This window comes from Papaver somniferum, unplaced genomic scaffold (assembly GCF_003573695.1).
Source record: "Papaver somniferum cultivar HN1 unplaced genomic scaffold, ASM357369v1 unplaced-scaffold_107, whole genome shotgun sequence".
NCBI classification, from domain to species: domain Eukaryota; kingdom Viridiplantae; phylum Streptophyta; class Magnoliopsida; order Ranunculales; family Papaveraceae; genus Papaver; species Papaver somniferum.
The window spans coordinates 9023318-9046195 of NW_020619603.1; the positions used below are offsets into that span (position 1 = coordinate 9023318).

General features: G+C 37.9%; 3 protein-coding genes and 1 pseudogene across 3 annotated transcripts; 3 read left to right on the forward strand and 1 right to left on the reverse strand.

Annotated features, from left to right (window-relative positions):
* Positions 1 to 11574: 11574 nt before the first annotated feature.
* On the forward strand, positions 11575 to 12846 carry LOC113327820 (BTB/POZ domain-containing protein At2g24240-like). The gene has a single exon (XM_026574940.1). The coding sequence runs from the start codon at positions 11575 to 11577 to the stop codon at positions 12844 to 12846; it is 1272 nt and encodes a 423-aa protein (XP_026430725.1).
* A 1280-nt stretch (positions 12847 to 14126) lies between these two features.
* Positions 14127 to 14633, forward strand: LOC113328011 (fructokinase-2-like). Its single transcript, XM_026575110.1, has 2 exons — positions 14127 to 14143; positions 14207 to 14633. The coding sequence occupies exons 1-2, from the start codon at positions 14127 to 14129 to the stop codon at positions 14631 to 14633; spliced, it is 444 nt and encodes a 147-aa protein (XP_026430895.1).
* A 486-nt stretch (positions 14634 to 15119) lies between these two features.
* Positions 15120 to 18469, forward strand: LOC113328012 (annotated as a pseudogene).
* A 1602-nt stretch (positions 18470 to 20071) lies between these two features.
* Positions 20072 to 21376, reverse strand: LOC113328013 (putative F-box protein At1g46984). The gene has a single exon (XM_026575111.1). It carries the CDS (start codon positions 21374 to 21376, stop codon positions 20072 to 20074), a length of 1305 nt encoding a protein of 434 aa, XP_026430896.1.
* Positions 21377 to 22878: the final 1502 nt, after the last annotated feature.

A 22878-nucleotide genomic window follows, 5' to 3' on the forward strand; every position in this document is an offset into this window, starting at 1 on the left:
AATTGGTTCCTAAGAACTGCAATCTCTGCAATTTCTATGTTCATTCCCATTGTTGTGCACTGAACCATTGTTTCTGTGCTATGTTGGCTATCTCTGTTGAGCCAATTTTGAGTTGTTGCAAGAACTAATTAACTCTATCTGTTGCAGGTACTTGAGGAGCTGTTAATGGACTTGAGAAGCTGTTGCTAGCAGCACTGAGAACCAAAAACTGCAGCTGTTGAAGTTGCTACATAGTCAGTTCTGTGGGCTTGAGTTAAACAAAAGACTGCTGGTGCTGCCTTCTCCAAGCTGCCTGGTGCTGTTGGGTTGACCCAACTGGGCTTCTGTTGTAAAGCCTAAGGAAAGCCAAAGCCCAACTGGGCCTCTCCAACAAAAGTTTAGGAAGATCCAAAGCCCAACTGGGCTTGTGCAACTTAAGAAAAGGGATAAAAGCCCAACTGGGCTTCCCTCCAAAAAGGTAAGCCTAAACCCAAACCCAATTTTTTGGGCTTGTAATTTTTTTTGGTTTGTAATTGTAATTATCTTTTTGGGCATGTAATAATTATTTTAATTTTAATTTATTTCTTTTATTTTTTATTTTTTTTTATTTGGGATTGTAATAATTTTAGTTATATTTTTATTTCTTTCTTTATTTGGGCTTGTAATTTAGTTGTTTGTTAGGCTTGTAGTTTCTTTAAACTAAAATTTGGGCTTCAAAACCCAACCCAAAAAAAAAAAAAAAAAAAAAAAATTGCTCCTAATTTCAAAAAACCAAAATTGCTCCCAAATTAAACCAAATTTTTATCATCTCCCTTGGGCCTTACTTTTTTGTGATTTGTGTGATTATTTCATAAAACAAAGACATGTCTGGATTTTGGTCTGCCTCTGGGAATAAATCTATTAGAGATGCTTACGGGCAAGATTCACCTTATGAGCCTCCCACAGACCATGATGTCAATAGTTATAGGGATTATAATTATGGACCTTTTCAAGGTCATGAGCCTCAATATGCAAACCCGTATAACTATTCACCCATGTATCAACCTAGCCAACCTAATATGCATGTTTGTACCTTTTGTGGTGGTTTAGACCACCCTGATGAATATTGCTATGTTTTGCATGAATTTAGGAAATCTAGGGGATACCATGAAAATCCAAATTATGAAATGCCCACAAATTGTGAGGCTGCTAGTCATTGGGACCATAATCAACCTTTCGAAGGTTGTGATCAATATTTTGTAAACCCTAATGACCATGCACACATGTACCATTCACCACAATTTGAACATGAAGAATTTTGTACTCCCATGAATTTAGACTCCACCGTAGAAGCTATCAGACTCGGTGAGCAAAATTCTGATAGAACTATGTCACGCATTCAGGCGAAGTTAGATCAGATTTTGCTTCAACTACAAAAGGAGGAAATTCATGAGGAAATGCATGTTGTCCCTAATGAAGTGTCCAGTCCCATTCATCTAAATGATATTGAATATGAACCTGATTTAGAGGAACATGAATCGACTAAGGACACCACCACTTTTAATGAGGATCAATATGCATGTTACCATGATGATGATTATGATGATAATGATATGTTAGAAGAACATGTTTTTGCTGAAAATATTGTGGAACCTTTTGGTTCAATAACATATGGCTTCTCAGCCTCAACCTTCATGAATGTTGTTTCTTCTGATACTCATTGTAATTCATATGATTTTGATTCTAATATGGGGCTTGTACAATTCTTCTGTGAAGATGAACATGACATAGGAATAGTTGAATCTTCTGTAGACACTAATTTTATTATGCATGAGGACGAATTTGATGTGTCTGATTCCTTGCCTAAGTCACAAAATGTTATTTCTTCCGGTGATGATTTGAGTACTTCGAACAATCATGATACTGATTTAGGTCTTGATGTTTTGTTCGATGAATGTGAGCATGTTTTACCTGTTTCTGATTTAGGAAAAGTATGTGTTGGTACTATTGACCGTACCCATGAAAATAATTTAGATGTACCCACTTTCTTACCTAAATCTCAAATCGAGATTATTCCACCCAACCTAGATTTGGTTTGCAACAAAAATTTTAAACCAACTTTTCTGAAAATTCCCAATCTAGGATTGGAACTGTGTGCCTCCCAAGTCCTCTTGGACTATTTTGCTTCAAAATATAACACTTTTAAAGAGCCACAGTTGGAATGCATTTCTTTGCCCATCCCGAAAACAGTCCATTATGAGTTAGACCTTTTGAATCCTGAACCCCTAAAATTAAAAGATTTTGTGCTTAAAAGTAAATCTGTTGAACAATTTAGGTTTAGGGGTGATTCATCCGGTTTTTCACTCTCGCTCTCATTTCAGTCCAATTTTAGTGTTTTGAAACTTTCTATGTTTCAACACTTTGTCTTTTGGGTTGATCCTCAACTCTTTAGACTTTATGTATATAGTGAATTTTTTGTACATAATCCGGTAGGTAGTTTTTAGTTTCTTTTTCTTTATATCTTACTACCCCATGGCGATCGCGGCTGAAATACGTTGGATTCTAACCATGAATAATGAAGTTCGTTTATTTCTTTCGCCGAAATCGGGTATTCTCTTTCCTTTTTCTCTACTCAACATGATCCTCTTCATATGTTTTATTATAATTTTGTTCATATTTTGAAACATTGAGGACAATGTTTAGTTTAGGTTTGGGGGTGAAAAGTAGATACTTTGATAATATGCTATAATTGAAAACGAACTCCTTCTTCTTTTGAAAAAATCAAAAAAAAAATTCAAAAAATTAAAAAATGAAAAATCATAAAAATGGAGCTCATTTACCTTGAAATGTTGACTCTTGTGCATATATGTAATTTTTAGGAGTCTTAGTCTAGATATTTAGGCACCCTGATTCTAGCACAATTCACATTGTGATAAGAAATTTGCACGCGCACGATCTACCAATACATGTATAGCCTCGATCTTCAAGGTGTTTGATAGGAAGTCACGATTGCCAATCACTTTAGAATACTGAACGAAACTTGACTAGCTTGTTCTTTGGTTGGTTGGGATAGAAGGTGGAGGTTACATTAAGAAAAACAACCATCGAATTTAACTGGGTGCATCAAAAAGGGCTACCTCTTGCAAAGTGTCATGTAATCTTTTGTTTCCTTTTGTATATGTATCAAAAGTGTTTCTATGTAAAAAAAAAAAAAAAAAAAAAAAAAAAAAAATCAAGTATTTTTCAATTCCATCCTCTCTTGTTCCAAAAATAAAAGAGAGTGGTCAATGTAAATAAGAGTCATGTAAAGAGTCATCTTTTGTGTTTTATTGTAATAAGCAAGGAAGGGTGTATGCCATTGATGTACAACGCGAGTAATTATGAAATACCTCCAACTCATTCACAATTCTCGTAAAGTCCGGACAGCTAACTAGATTTCGACCTTGGTTCTTAGCCTGAGAAACTATCTCTTGGTGATTAGTAGTCATAACTTCAGATCTTTCTTTACACATGTGTAGATACACTTTACACTCTTATCACATGTCTTTTTTTTGTTATCAGTGCTAGGATTGTGCCTTTGATAGCTAGATTGACATCTCCATTTTGCTGTGAGCTTAAACTGTCTTGCACATGTCACATTTGATGGAATATGAGCTTATATTTTGACCTAGAACTTTGTAGGTACGTTCTAAGCAAACCTTCACGAGACTTCACTCGTCCACTAGGGACACTTAGTGGTTTAAAAGGCTTAGTGCGTACGCTAAATGCATTCGAGAGACCAGCGACAGTGGTATAGGTAGGATTTCCTTAGTTTTGTTTTACTTGAGGACAAGTAAAATTCAGGTTTGGGGGTATTTGATGAGTCCTAAAAAGTGCATATTTCTATATCTTTTTGTTGGCATTTAACTCATCTTTTGTGCATTAATTCTACATTTTATCCCATATTCTGTATTTTCTTTGTTTTCAAGAATAAATATTTTTATTAACTAATTTTGCATTTTTAGGTAATAAATAAAGTTTGGATGAATTGCGGAGCGAAAAGAGCATAAAAGTAGTGAAAAGCCGGAAGAAATTACGCAAGGAAGCCGCAAAGAATGGTGCGCATAAACCCAAAAGACTAGAAATGGGCTCAAGAAGGAAGATTTGTTCTTAAAGAAGAAGTGGGCTCAAGATTTCCCAAGCCCAAACTCATTTCTCAAACCCATATTCTATACCCAAAAGTCTAAAACCCAAATCCATATCTGCTCGCGTTTTCAGCCGTCAGAACAGTTCTCAGAAGCATCCTACGGTCGCTCCCTTGCTGTGCATCAAAGTTTGATATCTCCGCTTTACACTACAGTACCTAACTCCACCAAGTGCCGTTCGTTTCGTTGTATCCCTTCATCCGACGGTCGCTCATCGTTTGCCTCCGCATCGCCGTCAGATCTACCTACCATCTTCTCATCCTACGACGCAGATCGCATAACATCTTCCCTCGCTGAAACCACTCAACACCATAACATCCGAGCCATATACCCCTACCAAACATCCCCTTCTTCCATCGACCTCTCCTCCTCCATACCCTGTGCAGAACCACCACCACCTTCTCCACCTGCTCTGACCTCGCCACCACCACTCCCTACGCCACCAAACCAACCCTAAACCTAAACCCATCACTACCATCATCACCCCCTCTTTCTAGACCCCTATTTGATTGATATTTCTTCTCACCTTTCTCTGAAACCCTAGAAGAAAAATCAATCGATTAGGCGAGTCTAGAGTAGCAATTGACACATGGGAATGGAGCAGGAGAGTCAGAGGAAGAATGGGTCGACGCATGGGGGAGAGATTGTGCCATCAAATTAGGTAAAGTCGAACCCTAATTTCAACTGCCAATTTGGGGGAAAATTGTAAACCCTAAAATTTGGGTATAAATAGGATGTATGTTGTGTTGTAGAGGGCATGCTGGACTAGCCAGTGTCAAAATTGGGAGAATTGGACTAGCCAGTTCTCCAACTGTGTAGTTTTTTTTTTATGTTCAGTTCTTTGTTTCACTTTCAATTCCAAGTTCAATTACTGCCTAATTCAATCTATTGTTATCTTCAAATGTTATTTATGTTCTAAATCCACCACTAGGGTGAGAGGACCCTTGAACCATGATGGTTAGCCATTAGGATAGTTTTTGTTGAACTCAAAATAGCTTAGGCTAGTTAATTCCTAAAAGCCCAACTGACTTGTGATTAGTGGTGCTGTAAGAAGACCACTAATGCTAGGGGTCAGTGGTGGTTCTAAGGGGTTAATCAGCTACATTAGTTAGTAATCCACTGCCTAGTTGACCTGTGGTGCCTTAAACAGACAGCCAATACTAGGGGTTAGCTAAGGCTGTAAGGTTAGTTAACTAGCCATATGACAAAAACTTAACCTAGGTGAACTAGCTAGGTGAAGGGAATTCTCATCCATCTCCATACCCCTTCATTCCCACTGTCACTTAGTTTAGGAAATTAGTTAGGAAATTTAGGAAAACAACAATAGCTCCCTCCAAGTCCCTGTGGACAAACCCCTGCTTATTCACTTTCTACTTTAGATCCTGTGCACTTGCAGGTTAGGATAAAACGTAGTTTTAGGACATATTCCTTTTGCTACCATCGAGTTCTCTAGTTGTTTGGGTACTGCGAGATTCTTGGCCTCGCAGTCGAGCTGGGTTCCGCCGGTTTGACTCCCTTTTCGCCTTCGTTTGGGATTGACGTCTGGGGTCCCTTCGGATGAACTAGCTTCGCGTTCAAGTATGCCTTGACTCCACCTAGGGAACTGGCTCGTTACCACCGCCTTTGAGGTACCGCATTGGTCACCTTGTAGTTGCTCAAAGGAGTTTTCCTCCTCTGGGGCCTCATGTATAGTGGAAAGCGTTATTCTCCTCTTGGCTTTTCGTTTTAGCCTTCTGCTACGCCCTTTGGGTTTCATCGTTCTCTCATTCAGAACTTCTTGAGATTTTTGTACGATCACACTTGTAGTGTTAGCATCGTCGAGGTCAGAAGAATTACTTTTCTTGACCTTTGAGTTAGATACTCGTTGTGGTAAGTGGTTCAACCCTCCTGGTTGAACAAGATGGCTATCATCGTTCTTATCGAAGGGGTTTACCTCGCCTTCGGAGTTAGAACCGTCAGTTATCTCTCCTCGACACTGGCCATCGGGATCTCCCTCGCCTGGGATCAGAGCTTCTCCTTGCTCTACATCGTCAAGTCCTTCTGTTTGGGTTCCACCATTTTCACCTTGGCTCGTACGAGAAGATCGTCTCGTAACCATTACCTTCCCTGCAACATATGCAATAATACTTAATTTGTCTTTTCTCTAGAAAAGTGGGACCCTAAGTTTGCAAGTCACGTGCAATTACTAAGCTATAGTTCAGACTAGACAGTTTAGTACAGGAAGACTTTGCAGTAAATTTTGGAAACATATGAAAATGTCGAAACATTCCTTTCAAGAGTGAGGTATTGATGACAGAGGGAAAGATGTTTTTCCAGTCCTCTCTTTTCGAGGAAATAACTCCACCATTACACCTCCCTTTTTTAGGAAAAGAATCTTATCAGGATGATTGAGTACGTTTTCTCATTCTAGGAAACATATCTTATCATCTTTTGATTTTTGATTCTAAACAAACTTAGAGTTTGATGAACGATTATGTACTCATTAATCCTTCCCCTTGACTTAGATTTGGCTTCTTAAGAAGGAGATCTTGGATTTTGTTGAGTTTGATGATGAACATCACAAAAAAGTTGTCTTTTCAACTCTCATAAGGTGATTTCTTCCTTATGTAGTTTACTGACTTGCAAATCTTCCCAACTCTTTCATGGAGGAGATCGTTTGAGCACCGAAGTGTTTGAAACTCCATATTTACTCCGATCTACAACTCTCTTGAGCTTCTTGAGGAAGATGAAAAATCTTTATAATAACGAAAAAATCTTTTGAAAAAATTTCATGAAAGACACAGATCTGTTAATCCTGAGGTTCTTCTAGACTACCCAGATCGTGAAGATCGAGTTTGAGTCTGAGCTTTACTCATTCATCTCAACAGAAACATCTCTTATGGAGATGGTGAAAACTATAGTGTTGTTACTAGGGAGGTAGATTAGATCTTCATACCTCCCTGTTTCTAGCGCCAAAATGTAGTTGCATATTTTCTGACTACTACACCCAAGTGAAATTAAAGACTAAAAACTACTTAAACATACAATATCAAAGATGAACAACATGTAAATAGCATGAAAAGTAAAGATAAACACAAGCATATAACGTGGTTCGGCCATGAAGACCTACGTCCACAGAGAAGAAGATGTTTTCTTATTGATTATAAGGTCTTACCCTTGAAAGTGTTACAGATCTCTTCTAGATTTCTCACTTTCTCTCTGTCTAGATCTCTCCCAGGAATTCTCTGTAGAAAGATCATCTAAATGTTACATAGGTTGTCCATCTCCTGGTACATGGACTGGTATTTATAGCCTAACTAAACTCGTGGTGGCGTGGTCGTCCGAGCTCGGTGAGCTATCTTCCCTCGCTCTGGTTTCCTTGGGCTGACATCCATATTGCTCTTTACGATGGCTTGTTGGGTTCTCCCTCCGAGTTGTCTCGCCTTCCCTGGATCGTGCTGGCCTTCTGTGGAGAACCTGGTGCCTATCGCCTCTGGGTCGCAGTATGGATCACCGAGTCTCTCATCACGATGCGGAACTACCCACGTCTCTGTTCTTATCCTTCATTAAATGCGGTCTTGCTTTTTAGACTTGACCGTCTGAGCAGATTAGACCTTTATCTACACGCGTCATTCATGTGGCGCTGGTGCAGTTTCCTCGACTGAGACAAAACTCCTTTTTGGAGGATGATTCGGTAATTCTTCCTTATCATCTCATCATATGCCCATCCCTTAAGATGCTGACACGTGGCCATTGGGTATTTTACCCACACAATTACATCATTCAAAAACTGTAAAACGAAATTACATGAAGATCCTAGATATTAGTCGGAGATAGTTGGTGACCAAACTTGGTTGTGGTTCGTTGAACAGATTCCTTGGTTTGTGGAGATCGTTGACATTCTAGTGTGACTAGATCATAACCTGTGCTGACACTAATATAATCTGACGGTGGTGGCTAATATCAAACAATTAGCGGTGGAGATTTACGTTCATAAGACCATGCCTTCTAATCTCCCACCCCACAACGGCGCCACCAACAAAAACATCAGCTTCATCTTCTTGTTCCATGGTAATTTCACGGATCAAACTAATTATTAATTAATTTTTCTGTACCATGAGTAAAAATACCACATAGTGGGCCAGAATATTGTTTTGGGCCACTATTCAGCTGCCACCAGTCAACCGAAGCAGCCCACCAGCCTACCCAGTATTACAATGACCGGTCAATGGTCAAAGTCAACATTCGGTCAACTGTCAAAGTCAGGTTGCACGTCGCACCTCCATCCAATTTTTAGTCTTGTTGCCAACGGTGATGCCAACCAATTCCCAGTTAAGTGCTATGCCTCACTGCCAGCCAGTCTCTACCCATGCAGCCAGCGTCCACCCATACTGCCAGCCATTATTCATGCAGAATTTATTCAAAGAAGCGTGCAAACAGTTTCATGCAGAATTGAAGATGAAGGCATGCAGAGTTAATTCCAGAAGTTTCACGCAGAATTCAAGATGAAGGCATGCAGAGTTAATTCCAGCAGTTTCATGCAGAATTGATTGCAGGGCATATTAATGTCATTTAAGTCTATCTCGAAATTAGTTATTAAAACTATATAAATAGAGATGCCCTGATACATGATAGGGGGTAGCCAATATAAAAAAGGAGACTAGCTCATAGGAAAAAGAAATAGACTGTAATTCTATTATTAATTAATAAAACAATACTCCCAAAGAAATTCACCCGTGGATGTAGACAAACCATGCCGAACCACGTAAAAACCTGTGTCTCATTTATTTGTTCTTCAGTTCGCCCCCAACCCTAAATACACACCAAATCATCAATTTAATCGTGTTTCGTGTCCAAAAATAATTTTGGGTACAAACATAAATAATTATGAATTTCTAATTAGAAACATAGGTACTATCACTGGTCCACTACACTATATTCCCAACACAATCATGCTTGCCAGTTTAATTAATCCATCCAATAAAGATGAGCCATTAATCCTTCTCCTTCTAAAACAGAATCGGCCATTTTCATCTTACACTCAATACAAAGTTCATCCTTATTTCTAATACTTCCAAAACAGGATCCCTTTGTTACACCTACTTGCATCACCAGATTCATAGCCACTACCGGTTCGCGTTCACCACCACCCCTCGTTGTCTATTCTTCATCACCAACAGTACAAGCACGACCTGATTTCCAACCGTTTGTCATTCGAATTTTTCTTTACAAACGATTTGAGCCTTTGATTTGATTTTTGATATTAATTATTAGTTTTTGAATCGAAATTTGTCGGAACCCTATAATTTGAGCTTTCTGAAATTTCAGAGAATGGAAAAAAAATTCGAGAACATATCAATGGTGTTGAGTGTCGAGGAGAAAGGTTGTGATAAATTATTTGGACAGGAGGCGGAGGCGGAAAGGGGGAATAACAATGGCAGCGCTGAAGTGAATCGGGAAGTGAATCGGTGTATTTTTGTGTTTCTAGGAAAAATGGGCTTCGGATTTAATTAACAGTATAAAAAGGAAGAGGGTATTTTAGATACTATGTTTGACAGGTGTACATTTCTGCCACGTATACATTCATGCTGACTCATCTAACATGTTTGGAGAGAATACTTAACGAGACGAGGAAACGCTCATAACACTATTTGGAGAGGAAATGAAAAACAGCCCTAAAGAAAAAAAAAAAAAAGAAAAAAGAGTTTGGGTGTCCGTTGGGCAGGCCAAAGTTAACATGACATTGCGAATCAGCCCTTCTGAGAATACGGCTCAAAAAACAACCCTAAAATAACACTCTAACACAAAAATGGGTTCCAGGAGAATTAGCAGGGGGTCAGATTTGGTGGGCCATCATATTTGATTTGTGAGGGGTTGTTTTTAGGGTGTCCAAAGAGCAACTGCAGTGGTGCGATCAAAACCAAAGATCAAAGATCAAAAAAAAGACCAAATTTTGGGTTTAGTCCGTGTTGTGACGCAACGGTACATGATTAAAATTTCGTCAGGCGGACTTTAAAAGTCCGCCATTTTTTTTTCTTAAAATTTCATCAGGCGGACTTTAAAAGTCCGCCCCATTTTTAGTAAAATTTCATCAGGCGGACTTTAAAAGTCCGCCTCATTCTTTTTTATTTAATTTGAATTTTCATCGGGCGTAATTTAAATCTCCGCCCGTTAACAAGCGTACTTTAAATTTACGCCCAGCAACAAGCGTATTTTAAATTTACGCCCGACTATATTAGAATTTGGGATTTGGTCGCGACCATATTTGGTCCGGAATTTGATCTTTAGTTGGGATTTGATCTTTACTCCGTCCCACTGTGTTACGATCTCATCCCAAATTTTTGATTATACTCGCCCACTGTGGATGCTCAAAGGAAGACGGTATACCAAAAATTTCTGATTGCTCACCACCCATTAGCCCGGCATAGCATGCGTAAACTTATGTACATGGAACATACATGTGTTCAACTTTTAATGAATGTTTTGGTGTATGATTTTCAAACTTTTTGTAATAAAATATCCCCAAATTCCCATGCATATATGCAACCCAGTCCTTCTTCACGGATCGAGAAAACCAAACCAGCTCAAAGCCGTCGGGCGCATATTTTTTTTCTTTTTTGTGGATCCCAGTCGGCCCGCACCATCAGGAGACGTGCAAGAGGTGGGTTTGTGTCTAGCGCTTTTAAACTGGTTTTTTCAGCTCGGTTTGTAAAGAATTTTTGTTTGTACGCAACCATTGTGTTTTTGTTTTTTTTTTTTGACTTTTCATTTTTCCTTTCTTTTATTTATTTTATTTTATTTACTTTTTTCTGTAAGTAGCTTATGGGTTAGAATACCAGCTTATCTTCTATCCGTCATCACACAAAGGCATCGAGACTAATCAGACCTTAGATGACAGTCACTCCAAAGGACATGAGGTACTCCAATACAGTGCCAGCACCCCTTGGTCCCCTTAGCCCGGCCTAGCATGCATAATACATGAAACTGTTAACATTCCATGACACATTCATGTGCAGTATACAACTCTAAGTCAATAATCATCTAGAAACATTGAATTGTAATAACTATAATAATGCACAGTTACGAATCAATTCTCAAATTTCTAAGATTTTTTTGAGTCCAAATTTGTTCACACTCCTCTAACGAGTGTATATTTCACATAATTTTTTGATTGGTTGTTATTTAATTGATAGTCCCATTATCCTCTTATGGTTAGAATTACGACCCTCATTACATAACTCCCTAAATTAAATCAAGGGTACAAATTAAAATGTGAAATATACACTTGTTAAGGAGTGTGCACGAATTCGCACCGAGTTTTTTGACTTTTCATTTCTCCTTTCTTTTCTATAAATGGCTGATCATGAGTTAGAATGCAAACAAGCCATGCTAATTAATCAGTCCCCAACTCTATCTATAATCCGTGAAGAAGTACTTCTTACTGGAAAGAAATATGAGAATGCAAACTGACAAGGTGAGGTTCAATGTTGGAGGCAAACTCTTCGAAACAACTGCAACAACACTTGCGAACGCAGGCAGAAGTTCCATGTTTGGAGCTACGTTTGATGATCAATGGAACCTTCAACCTAGAGAAGTCAATGATGAATACTTCATCGATCGAGACCCTGAATGTTTCTCTGTTCTTCTTAATCTCTTAAGAACAGGTGAGCTTCATCTACCTCCTAACATACCTGAAAAATTGCTGTACAAGGAAGCTTTATTTTATGGTCTTTTAGAAAACGTTAGAACTGCAAAGTGGGGCAGATTTGACGGTTACCAGTTAAACCTAACAAGTACGGTCAAGGGTCGCGCTCCTCACCATTGTACTGCAATAAGGGCAGGTCCTAATGGAGGTTGTGCTGTTGCTCATGGCAGCTTTGTTCATGTGTACAATTGGATGCTTGAAGAACATGCACCGTTGATTCTGGATCATCGAAAAGTTAATGATATTGGGTGGATCGATTCGGAGAATATTGTCGTCAGTGCTTCCAAAAGATCAGGGGATAGAGTTGGAGGAATGGGTCTTTTCAGTTCATCGACAGGTGATCTAATGCATAGGTATGAGTTTAAAGGCCAAACTGCTGGAAGTTTATGTTTTAACTCTAGTAGTAAGATATTTGCTAGTTGTACTGGCGGAATTGGAATGTGGGATCAAGTTACTGGGAAACAGACTGATTTTTTCAATGAACCTTCTGATTGTCCTCTTGGTGATGCTGATAAGATTCAATGGCTAAATGGAAGCAACTGTTTATTTGTTTCTGCATTGTTCCCATGGAGAGACCACAATCACATTAGTCTTTTAGATTTTAGAATCAAAACAAGGGTTTGGTCGTGGTCCAACAAAGTTCATGTAAGAGAAAATTTTATTTACGGTGCAACTGCAATCGAAGAAAGTAATTCCATATGTGTGGCTGGTTATTTCGAAGATCTGGGTTTCATAGATTTGAGAAGTACCATTGGTACCATAAGATGGAATCCAATAACTCGAGAAAACAAAACGCATCCTTATTATCCGAAATTAACATTACATGCAGGACATATATTTTATTCCAGGGGCAGCAATGATGGTATCTCCGTGTTTTCTGGACCTGAGTACTCGCTTTTAACATCCAGTCTTGGTGGTGTAACTCGCGACTTCTCAATAGGCTGTGATCGACTTTTGGCTCTTCATAGTCAGGAGAATGTGTTCGACGTGTGGGAGACTCCATGTCCCCCCAATATTTAACCATTCTGGTTTCATGCTAAGACCGTCACCATCTCGACATTTGGTGGTGCTGCTATTAGCGGTGTCTCTTTAGCTACATGTTGCAAAAGTGATTTTAGATTTGGTTTTATCATATATAGAGGTTTGATGTTTATTTACGTACATTCCCATTCACAGTTCTGGTTTATCAGCTTATCATGATATATAATGCTTGTAATCTCAAACATTATTAGTTCATGTTTTCCTACTTTATACTGTGGCTACAGTTTAATGCTCATATGAGCAGCTCGTGTATGTCAGACCTTGCAAAAACGGTAGAATGCATGCGTGGGTTTTTGGTGCACGCGTTAATGTAAACCATTCACCCCAACGGAGAACAGGGCCTGATCATGCGCATGGCGTGCACCTACGGCCCTAGCTAGACCATATGATAATTTGATAATTACATGACTGCTTAGAATCTTCATTAGTAGCCTAGTACGTAGAGCAACAGAACCCTAAGATTCCTAAATCGGTGATTTTCCTTCAGCTTTATTAGCAAGTAATAGGATCCCATCGAAGGAAGTATTATCCAAGGATAATCATAACCGGATACTGATCCTATTTCTTTTGTAACTCGTATAAGTTTTATCAGTATAAATACTCACCGTAACACCATCCCCAGATCATACCCGTTCTTTAATCGCTTTGTTCTTTTCCCTTTTTTCTAGTCTTTTCTCTTTATCTATTTTATTATGGGAATTTTAACAAAATGCCACACTTTGGTTTTCGGGTTTAATAAAGTGTCACCGTTTTTTTTTTAAATTTATTAAATGCCACTACCGTTAGCCAATCCGTCAGGACCCACATGTTTGGTCTTTTTTGTTGACTAGGTCAAGAAAATCTGTTGTATTTTACATACTTACCCTTGCAAATCCTGTTATACATATCACAATCACTCACCAATAAACGGACAACCTGCCTCACCTCCTCTCTACTACTGCTGCTGTCCGTATAGATTTCAATGATCTTTATCAGCTTCAATTGGATATTACTCATCATAAGTTTGTTCAACCATATGTTCTTCATAAAACTCATGAGTGTAGATTCGTCTTCATTAGAAGATGGTTCCCATCTATCACGAGAAGTGAAAATAGAAGAAACTCAAATCTCAGAACTTATGCACCAACCAGGTTCTAAAACTTCAAAAATCAGATTTCGAATTCTCAATTCACTTAATCTCTGTAACCAGGTTCTGAAGCTTCGTATCCAGTCGACCAATTTTCAGGATAAGTCGTTGTTGCCATTGATTAAATTGATAGATGGAGGAAATTAAGATGTTACTGAGATTATCAATGATTAGAAATACATGGGTTTATGATTAAATGTGAAATCTCTGCAGGGAAGTAATTGGTTTTGGTCTTCAAGTTATCAAGGTTAGTGACGAGGAGGTAGAGTTCTTAACCCAAGGGGATGCATCAGATGAGAAGAACGTTTTATCACTTTGGTTTGATGGTTTGAAGTTGCTGTTGGTAACTGATGGGGAGAAGGGGTGCAGATGCTTCACCAAGACTTTCAGAGGAACTGTAGAAGGATTCTCGGTGAAGACGGTGGATACTACTGGAGCTGGTGATGCCTTTATTGGTTCATTCCTTTACTCTGCTGCCAAAGATTCTTCAGTTCTGGAGAACGAATTGAAACTGAAGAACGCTCTTCAAATGGCTAATGCTTGTGGGGCTATCTGTACAACTGTGAAAGGAGCCATTCCAGCACTCCCAGACCATGCTGCTGCGCAGAAGCTCATCCTGGGTGCTGACTTGGGTGTTTAAGTCACAAAAAAAGAAAAAAAATATCTGACTTGTTCACTTAAATGTGTATTGAGATTTGTTCTATTTTTTTTAATTACTGATCTGATCTATGATAATCTGTATCGAGTAAGTTTTTCTTAATATTACAAATGTGAATTTGGGAACAATGTAGCTATTCATATATTTGGTTTATGATCCATATATAACACACCACTAGCCTTTTCTTTAATTTCCTTATCATGGCTTAATTGTTTTTCTTTTCCTGATTTCGGTTTGAAGCAATATGTTTTAAAAACGGCTGTCAAAAACAATTTCAAAGCCGACTCATCCACAACCTTATGGTGTCTGGATCTTCCATACTGAGACTAGTATATTCCGTGATTCCGTTACAATGATTTATAAGAACTATGAAGTCCGTGCCACAACTGCATTTTAAGTGCCAGTTATTGCATTGGTCCAGCAAAATGGACCTTTGGCTGTAGCCACAAAAGTGACAAAATGCTGATTATGCGAGTTCATGGTGCATCAGTCACTAACTGTACAACTTGCGCGTGTAAATGAGCTCATGAGTTTGGTGTTTGATTCCACCTGCAGTGTCTTGGGTACTCCGGAAAGAACAAGTGATAGACTTTTTGAAGATAATTAGCTTTTCAAGGCTGAGCCAGTCTGACTTTGGTAATTTTCTAGTACTGTTAAAAGTGGGAGAATGTTTTTCCTTAATTGTTTGCAATTCTTTAGTCATCTACTGCTGGTTTATATCTAAAAATTGGGAGTATATTCTTTAGATCTTAATAAAAACTTCTCCTCCTATCAAAATGAAAAAAATATGGTTTGGTGTATAGCATTCCAAAGTACAATGTTAATTTTTAAGAATTATTATAAGTTTCGATAGGCAGTCGTGTCTAGTGTCGATCCTTGTATCAATAAGAAACCTTATCTTGAAAAGAAAATGCTCATAATAGTGTAGAGTCTAGTGAAAGGTCAAAAAATTGCTTGTAATAGGTGATTTAAAGTAAAAGAACGTAGATACTTTTTGTAAAGAAATTAATAAACCAATCATGGGTTCTTTGATTATCGGGTCTTTAATTCCATAGAATGTGGAAGATCAGTGGATATCGAGTCTTCTACTCTTTCTGGACACCCTTGGAGCAATCACTTCAGAAAGTTTTGTTCAGGCAGTGGAAAATGGTACTTACTGTGCTTCTTTCGTTTGTGCAACCAAATACATAAAAATTACCACCATCCTATTATAATATGCATGATCAACAACTAATATGACAAGATCATACAGAGATGAATGAAAAGCCAAGAAGAAATCAAGAATGAACATCAATAACCTAACCAACACTATCAACACGCAGATGAACCTCGCGCAGTTTCTTAGACTTTGTTTTTATATTTCGGCAGAGCCAATTGGGAATAGGGCATGGACTGCCACCTTAACACGATGGCCTTAGACCATATTACTACATGACTCTTTATTAGTTACCCATCTGTAGCATAATCCTAACGTAATATGGATTTTCGTCCTGACTTTATTAACAAGTAATAGATTCCTATTAGAAATATGCATGAGCAATTAAGGATAGGTATAACCGGATACTAATCCCAAATTCTTATCTAACTCGTATAAGTTTTATCACTCTAAATACTACCTATAACCCCATCCTATGATTCATATGGCTCCGGATCGTCTGTTACCAATTACCTCCGTTCCTCTGTTCCACCCAATCCCCAATAGCCATGTGTCTCCTATTATAACTAAAATTTGGACTGATATATTTGACTAATTTAACATATCCTTTGAGAGAGAAATTAGGAAATCTTTAATTTACCTTGCATCTTTTCTCCACCAGTAGCGTACACTCCCCAATATCATCTTCAACTTTACAGCCCACTAATTAGTCGTGTTTTGCTTTTGTTCATGGAGCATCAACAGGTAACAAGATTTGAATGTTAAACTATGTAAAATAGGATATCTATGAAGTGCATTACTAATATTAGCTACTATATATGACATTTTGATCCTAAAAGAGTCACTGCAACGTATATGCAGAAGTTGCAGGCAGATAATGTCTACCGCATTGCTGCTGCTTTTACACATCCTTTAGCAAGTTCTCCGTTGGAAAATATAACTGGTCTTGAACTGTAGACAAGCAATGCTCTCAGGCACCGTTGAAAACATGGAGCGTCTTAAGGTCTGCAGAAATCTGGATTACGATCTGGCATAGATATTGCAAAACGTTAGTAATCATTTGTGCGCAAAACCTAGAAAAGTAATAAAGTATTACTTGTATTAGCAAATTAACAAAGCAAAGGACAAAACCCATGGAGAAGTGGAGATTGAGAACCAATGGTCATGGACAGTATGACTAACATTTGATTCATTTTCCTTTTTAGGTGTCTGAAAAGAGAACCAACATCAGACTGCAAAATTGTGGGTGCGGACTGGGGAGTATGTTGCTGGGTAAGGAAGGAGGACGGAAGTGACGGATTAGATAATTAAGGGAGAAGTCTTTATTTCCTAATTTCCCTCTTCAAAAATCCGTTAAATTAGTCAAGTATCTCACATCCAAATTTGTAAAGGGAGTTAGTTATAATAGGAGACACATGGCGACTGTGGATTTGTTGGAATAGAGGAACAAAGGCAATTGGTAACAGACGATCCGGAGCCGATTCATATACCATTCCAGGTTTAATCACTTCCCTGAACTTTTCTCTCTAGCTCTCTATTCTATTATTTCAGATCATCAAATTCTCTTAACCAATTTTCTAGTCTTTTCTCTAAGAAGCAAATTCTCTTAATCAATTTTCTAGTCTCTTCTATAATGAACAGAAAACATGTCGAAGTCATCATCGCCGGACGTAGTGTGTTTTGGTGAGATGTTAATCGATTTCGTACCAGATGTTTCTGGTGTCTCACTAGCTGAATCAGCTGGTTTTGTCAAGGCTCCAGGCGGTGCTCCTGCCAACGTCGCTTGTGCTATTACAAAACTTGGTGGTTCTTCTGCTTTCATCGGCAAGTTTGGAGACGATGAATTTGGACACATGTTGGTTGATGTTTTGAAAACGAATGGAGTGAACACCGAAGGTGTATGCTTTGACAAAGATGCGCGAACCGCTTTTGCTTTTGTTACGCTGAAAAAAGATGGAGAAAGAGAGTTTATGTTTTACAGAAACCCTAGTGCAGACATGATGCTGAAAGAATCAGAACTTCACATGGATTTGATCAAACAAGCTAAAATCTTCCACTATGGTTCTATTAGCTTAATCACTGAACCTTGTCGTTCAGCACACATGGCTGCCATGAAAGCTGCTAAGGAAGGGGTGCTTTACTTTCTTATGATCCTAATGTAAGGTTGCCTCTCTGGCCTTCTGCTGAAGCCTGTCGCGAAGGTATCAAGACTATCTGGACTAGTGCAGACGTTATCAAGGTTAGCGACGAGGAGGTAGAATTCTTAACCCCAGGGGATCCATATGATGAGAAGAATGTTTTGTCACTTTGGTTCGACGGTGTGAAGTTGCTGTTGGTAACTGATGGGGAGAAGGGTTGCAGATACTTCACCAAAAACTTCAAAGGAGCTGTGAAAGGTTACGCGGTGAAGATGGTGGATACTACAGGAGCTGGTGATGCTTTTATTGGTTAATTCCTTAGTGCTGCTGCCGAAGATTATCTAATTGTGTTGAACAGTGAAAGCAGACTGAGAGAAGCTCTTAGAATGGCTGATGCTTGTGGAGCTCTGTGTAACACTAAGAAAGGAGCCATTCCAGGACTCCCCGACAAGGATGCTGGCCGGAAGCTAATGTTTGATACTTCCATGCATAATATTGCTTCTGATTTTGCTCGAGCTTTTTGAAGTTTGCTTTATCAATTATGCCTTTAAAGGTCTTGTACGGTTTGCCTTAGAAAATGTTGTTTTATTTTATTTTTCAGGTGTTTTAGTCTTTAGTTATTCTTTTTACAAAACTTGAACTCCTGATCGCAAGTATGAAAATATGCATCAATAAAATATTATTGGTTAGTCCAAATATGTCAATTGTTAACACAACATGTCGACATTTTAGTCTTATGTACAGGAAACAAAGTGGGTTTGATGTAATCTTGGGAATGGAATAAGCTCAGATTGGTAAATCTTGTATTTATATAAGAAGGAAGTAGGTTAAGTTTCATAACTTATACTGTGAACGATATTAACTCAGTTGGCAAAAATACTGACTCTTATGCTTTTCTGCATTTAATAGTTTGGTTGTCTAGACGTTGGCAAAAGATTATTTGGTTGTCTTGGTAAAAGTAGGTAATATTTATGGCTAGCTAGTATTACTTTTTGAGACGTTTTAAGTTCTGAGATTAGTTTCTAAGTTCAGGAGATTAGTTTCTTTCCATTAATAGTGATCCTGTATAGGTGTCTGCTAGGGATATCCCCACTGCACCACCTATCTTATTGTTAAATTTCCTTTCCTTCAGTGATCAAATTAAATGATATTCTCACCCTCTCATCCTCCAATCCTGCAGAGTAAGTTTCGGTTCTCCTTCATGGACATAAAAATGGTAGTTTTGTTTAGGAAGATCCAGACGAAGTAGGATAATTGAATCAAACCCTTCACTGTGCTGTAACATCCGGCTCTCCTCTCTCTCTTTTTCAATATACTGATTATGTTCCCATAAAGGAAACTTGTTGCAAGAGTTACTGTTTTAAAGTGGAACTTTGGAAGCTGAGTTTTCTTTCTTTTCTTTTTTTTTGAAGGATTGGGAGCTGAGTATACTCGACTTCTTCAGAATATTTATATTTTGGATGTCAATGATATCATTTTCGAAATCACGATTGCTTAGGGCCTAATGATCACATCCTTTAACCTCTGGGCCTAATCATCACATCCTTGTACTATGATATATATACTCATGATGATGTGCAGGGGGTGTGTGAAGAATTGGGGTATCATTGTGCTCACAGATGCACTTACTAAAGTAGAAGAAAGCGTCAGATGTGGGGCCAAGTATATTAGCATTAAACCATTATTACAGCAACAGGATATCTGAAGCTCAACCAGTAGAATGGTCGTGCCCACACTTATTTGAATAGCTAATAAATCAAGAATATTAGCTGATTGTTACAGCAACAGAATATCTGAAGCTCAACCAGTAGAATGGTCGTGCGCACACTTATTTGAATAGCTAATAAATAAGATTACTGAGGTTGGTCAAGAAATATATAAATCCTCACCTTCCCCGGGCAGGAAAAAATCCTGTTTCCACGTAAATTTCCAGACAGGCATTAGTGTTTAGTGATAAAGAGAGGTATAAACAAAATGTTCCCCAAGAAAACATAATTGCATCCAAAGTTCAGTACTGAGATTAACATACATTATTATCATCCAAAAAAAACAGAGAGATTGACATTCACTTTTGAATTTTTTTTTTAAAATAAAGTATTTTGAACTCTTTAACTATTAACCAAAACTTAACCTCTTGATGAGTCTAACTGTATCAATTTATCGGTATCCAAGGAGACTAGACTCTGAGTATGAACCACTGGTCGAAAATTATCATCCTCAAATCCTCTCTTCTTAACTATCTTGCCAGTATTTGAATCCAAATCCCAAAGTAACACTCTGTGGTTATGTCTAATTAACAATTTACCATCCTTCTTAAGCAGAACTTCCACTTCCGAGGTATTTGGCCAATATGACAAATATTTCGGCGTAGAGCATTTGGCAAGAGTCACAGTATGTGTTTTGGCCCAGCTATTTGTTTCACGATTTAGAACCCATAGCACAAGTTTATTAGGATCCGAGGAAGAAACAACACATAAACCCAACTTCCCTTCCATCTCTATTAAGTGCATTTTATAAGGATGAAGGCAAGGATAATCACAAAAAGCCCCACCATGTGGCATCGTGCAAAACTTCTTTGTTCTGATTTCAAACGCCATAATGGAATTTGAACAATTAATCTCCTCAACAATGTTGCCAACAATCCAATATAATGTCCCGTTTATGATCGTGGGAGGACTTTCACTCTTTGGCACATACGGGAATTTGCCAATATTTCTCCTTGATTTAGATCCAACACTTAGTATGTCGAAGGCATACCTTCCACTGTTCCCATCTCTGTATACCCAGTGATGAAGAATAACCTCATATTCCTTGTTGTGAGGATTGAAATAAAATCCACATACGTGGAAGTAGTAACCTTCCGTCGTAACAGTTGCTTGTTCTTCTGTTATAGGATTCCATATGATAAAAATAGATCTCGATCCATAATTTTTGCTGTTTTTCAATAAAAAAAACCCGTCATAAGAATTATAAAGCATGACCGGATCATCTTTCTGCATGTAGTGCAAATCAAGTTTCAAGTTCGCTTCCTCAACCTTTTTAGCCTGCTCATCAGTAAAATAAAACTTCATATCCCGTTCACTAGATTGTGTAAAAGATTGCAAAGCGATGATAGGAGTAGTTGGACGAGCAAGGTGTGTGCGAATAAAGAAAGGAGTCCTGACTAAGATCTCAAGGAATTTAGACGCTAGTTGGCACCGGAAAACACATTCTGCTGGGAGCCTAACTAGTATGTCTGTGATGATATGATACGGGAGGTCAAGGAGAGTTGTTTCAACTCTTGGTAGAGGGTTGGCAGCTGCTTTACGTTTTTGAAACCTTGTCATGTATGGGTTGGCAACTGCATCACGCTTTTTAGACCTTGTCGCATATGGGTTGGCAACTGCATTACGTTTTTTAGACCTTGTCGCGTAAGGGGCGTTGCAATTCATTCTGAAAATATAACATAACCTTCGAAGTCAACCATTCAATTCAATCAAAAATATATATGGAAACAAATACAATAACCTCTTTATGGAATGTCATGCGCACCGGTCTATGCAATGAGCCGTGTATTTGTTGGTTGTTATCAATTGAGTTTGTCGATCCTATTCCTCTCTGACTCTTAAAGCTTCATTAAACAACCAGATAATACAATGGTAAAGAAATCATGTAGAAATAACTATCATAATTATTTAGACCCCTACTGTAAGAAAAGATCATAATAAAATTTGAACAAGTTTAACAAAAAAAAAATATATTAATCATAATCAGGTCCACTCTCACTAATATGTATGCAACAATACCCTTCTCTCAAATCAGTCACTAATGAATATATATGCAACCATGTAGAACCATAGCATCGACACCCTTAAATGAACTTGCGAAAAAATCCTAACTTGAACGATAAGGAAAGATGGAAAAACAAAGAAGACTATTAAACTAGAAGCTAATGTCGTAGAGAATCCTAACATGCTAATTCTATCTAGCTACTTTTCTTTACCACATGAAGAAGTCGCTAAATCTCTTGTTTTTAACATTGCTATATTTGCTTTTCAATAAACAATAATCAAAAATATTGAATTGGTTAACCTAAATGAAAGATCTTTGGAAACTCTAAAATAAGTTAAAAGAATTACCTGACAGTACAGAAAAACCTAACAACCCTAGTGATACTGCGCGTGTTATTTTATTCTAGGGCTGTAAATTGGGCTTGACAGGACATGCATCCTCTGACCATTAAATGGGCTCCCAGCAGAAAGAGTATATCCATAGTCTGTCTAAGCCTGTTATATGTAACTTCGATCACCAAGATTAAACGGTTGAGATTATGTTGCTAGATAGATTCATAAGTCACTGATTTGAGAGAAGGGAATTGTTGCATATATATTAGTTAGTGAGGATGGACCTGATCAGAATTTATTGGATATTATTTAAAGAGTTATTTTTCGATCGTGAGAAGCAAAAAATTCAGAAATTAGATTAGAAAAAAATTTAAGAATGACTTCTATAAGCAAAATGTTAGGTTTTTGCTTACTTTTGACTCTCGAAACCGTCTTTTGATTCTAGAGAAGTGAAGCACTTCTTCTTTTAAAATCCAAACATTTCTAAAACACAATTCAAGAATCCGTTTGACACGCTTAAATCAGAGGTGATGTAGGATGTAGTGCAGCCGAAGGGAATAATAAAGGGCTACATTGAATTGTTGGGTGTTTGGTGTGGAACCAGCTACAATAAACTTTGGTAAATTAATAGCTTGGACTATTAAATTTACTCATTTCGCGAAGTATTAATTTTAATAAGCCATCATTAATATCAAAACATACCAAAATTTAAATGTAATCTTTAGTGTTAGAAGTAAAAATGATAGTCTAACGTAGTATGCCATACTCACCATCACGGTCAAACCTAACAGTTTTTAATGGTAGCATTCAATTGGTTCTCAATTCCACGT

Bases quoted from the DNA above. Each gene is read 5' to 3' on its own strand.
- LOC113327820 (XM_026574940.1), top strand. From the start codon at position 11,575: ATGAGAATGCAAACTGACAAGGTGAGGTTCAATGTTGGAGGCAAACTC.
- LOC113328013 (XM_026575111.1), bottom strand. From the start codon at position 21,376: ATGAATTGCAACGCCCCTTACGCGACAAGGTCTAAAAAACGTAATGCA.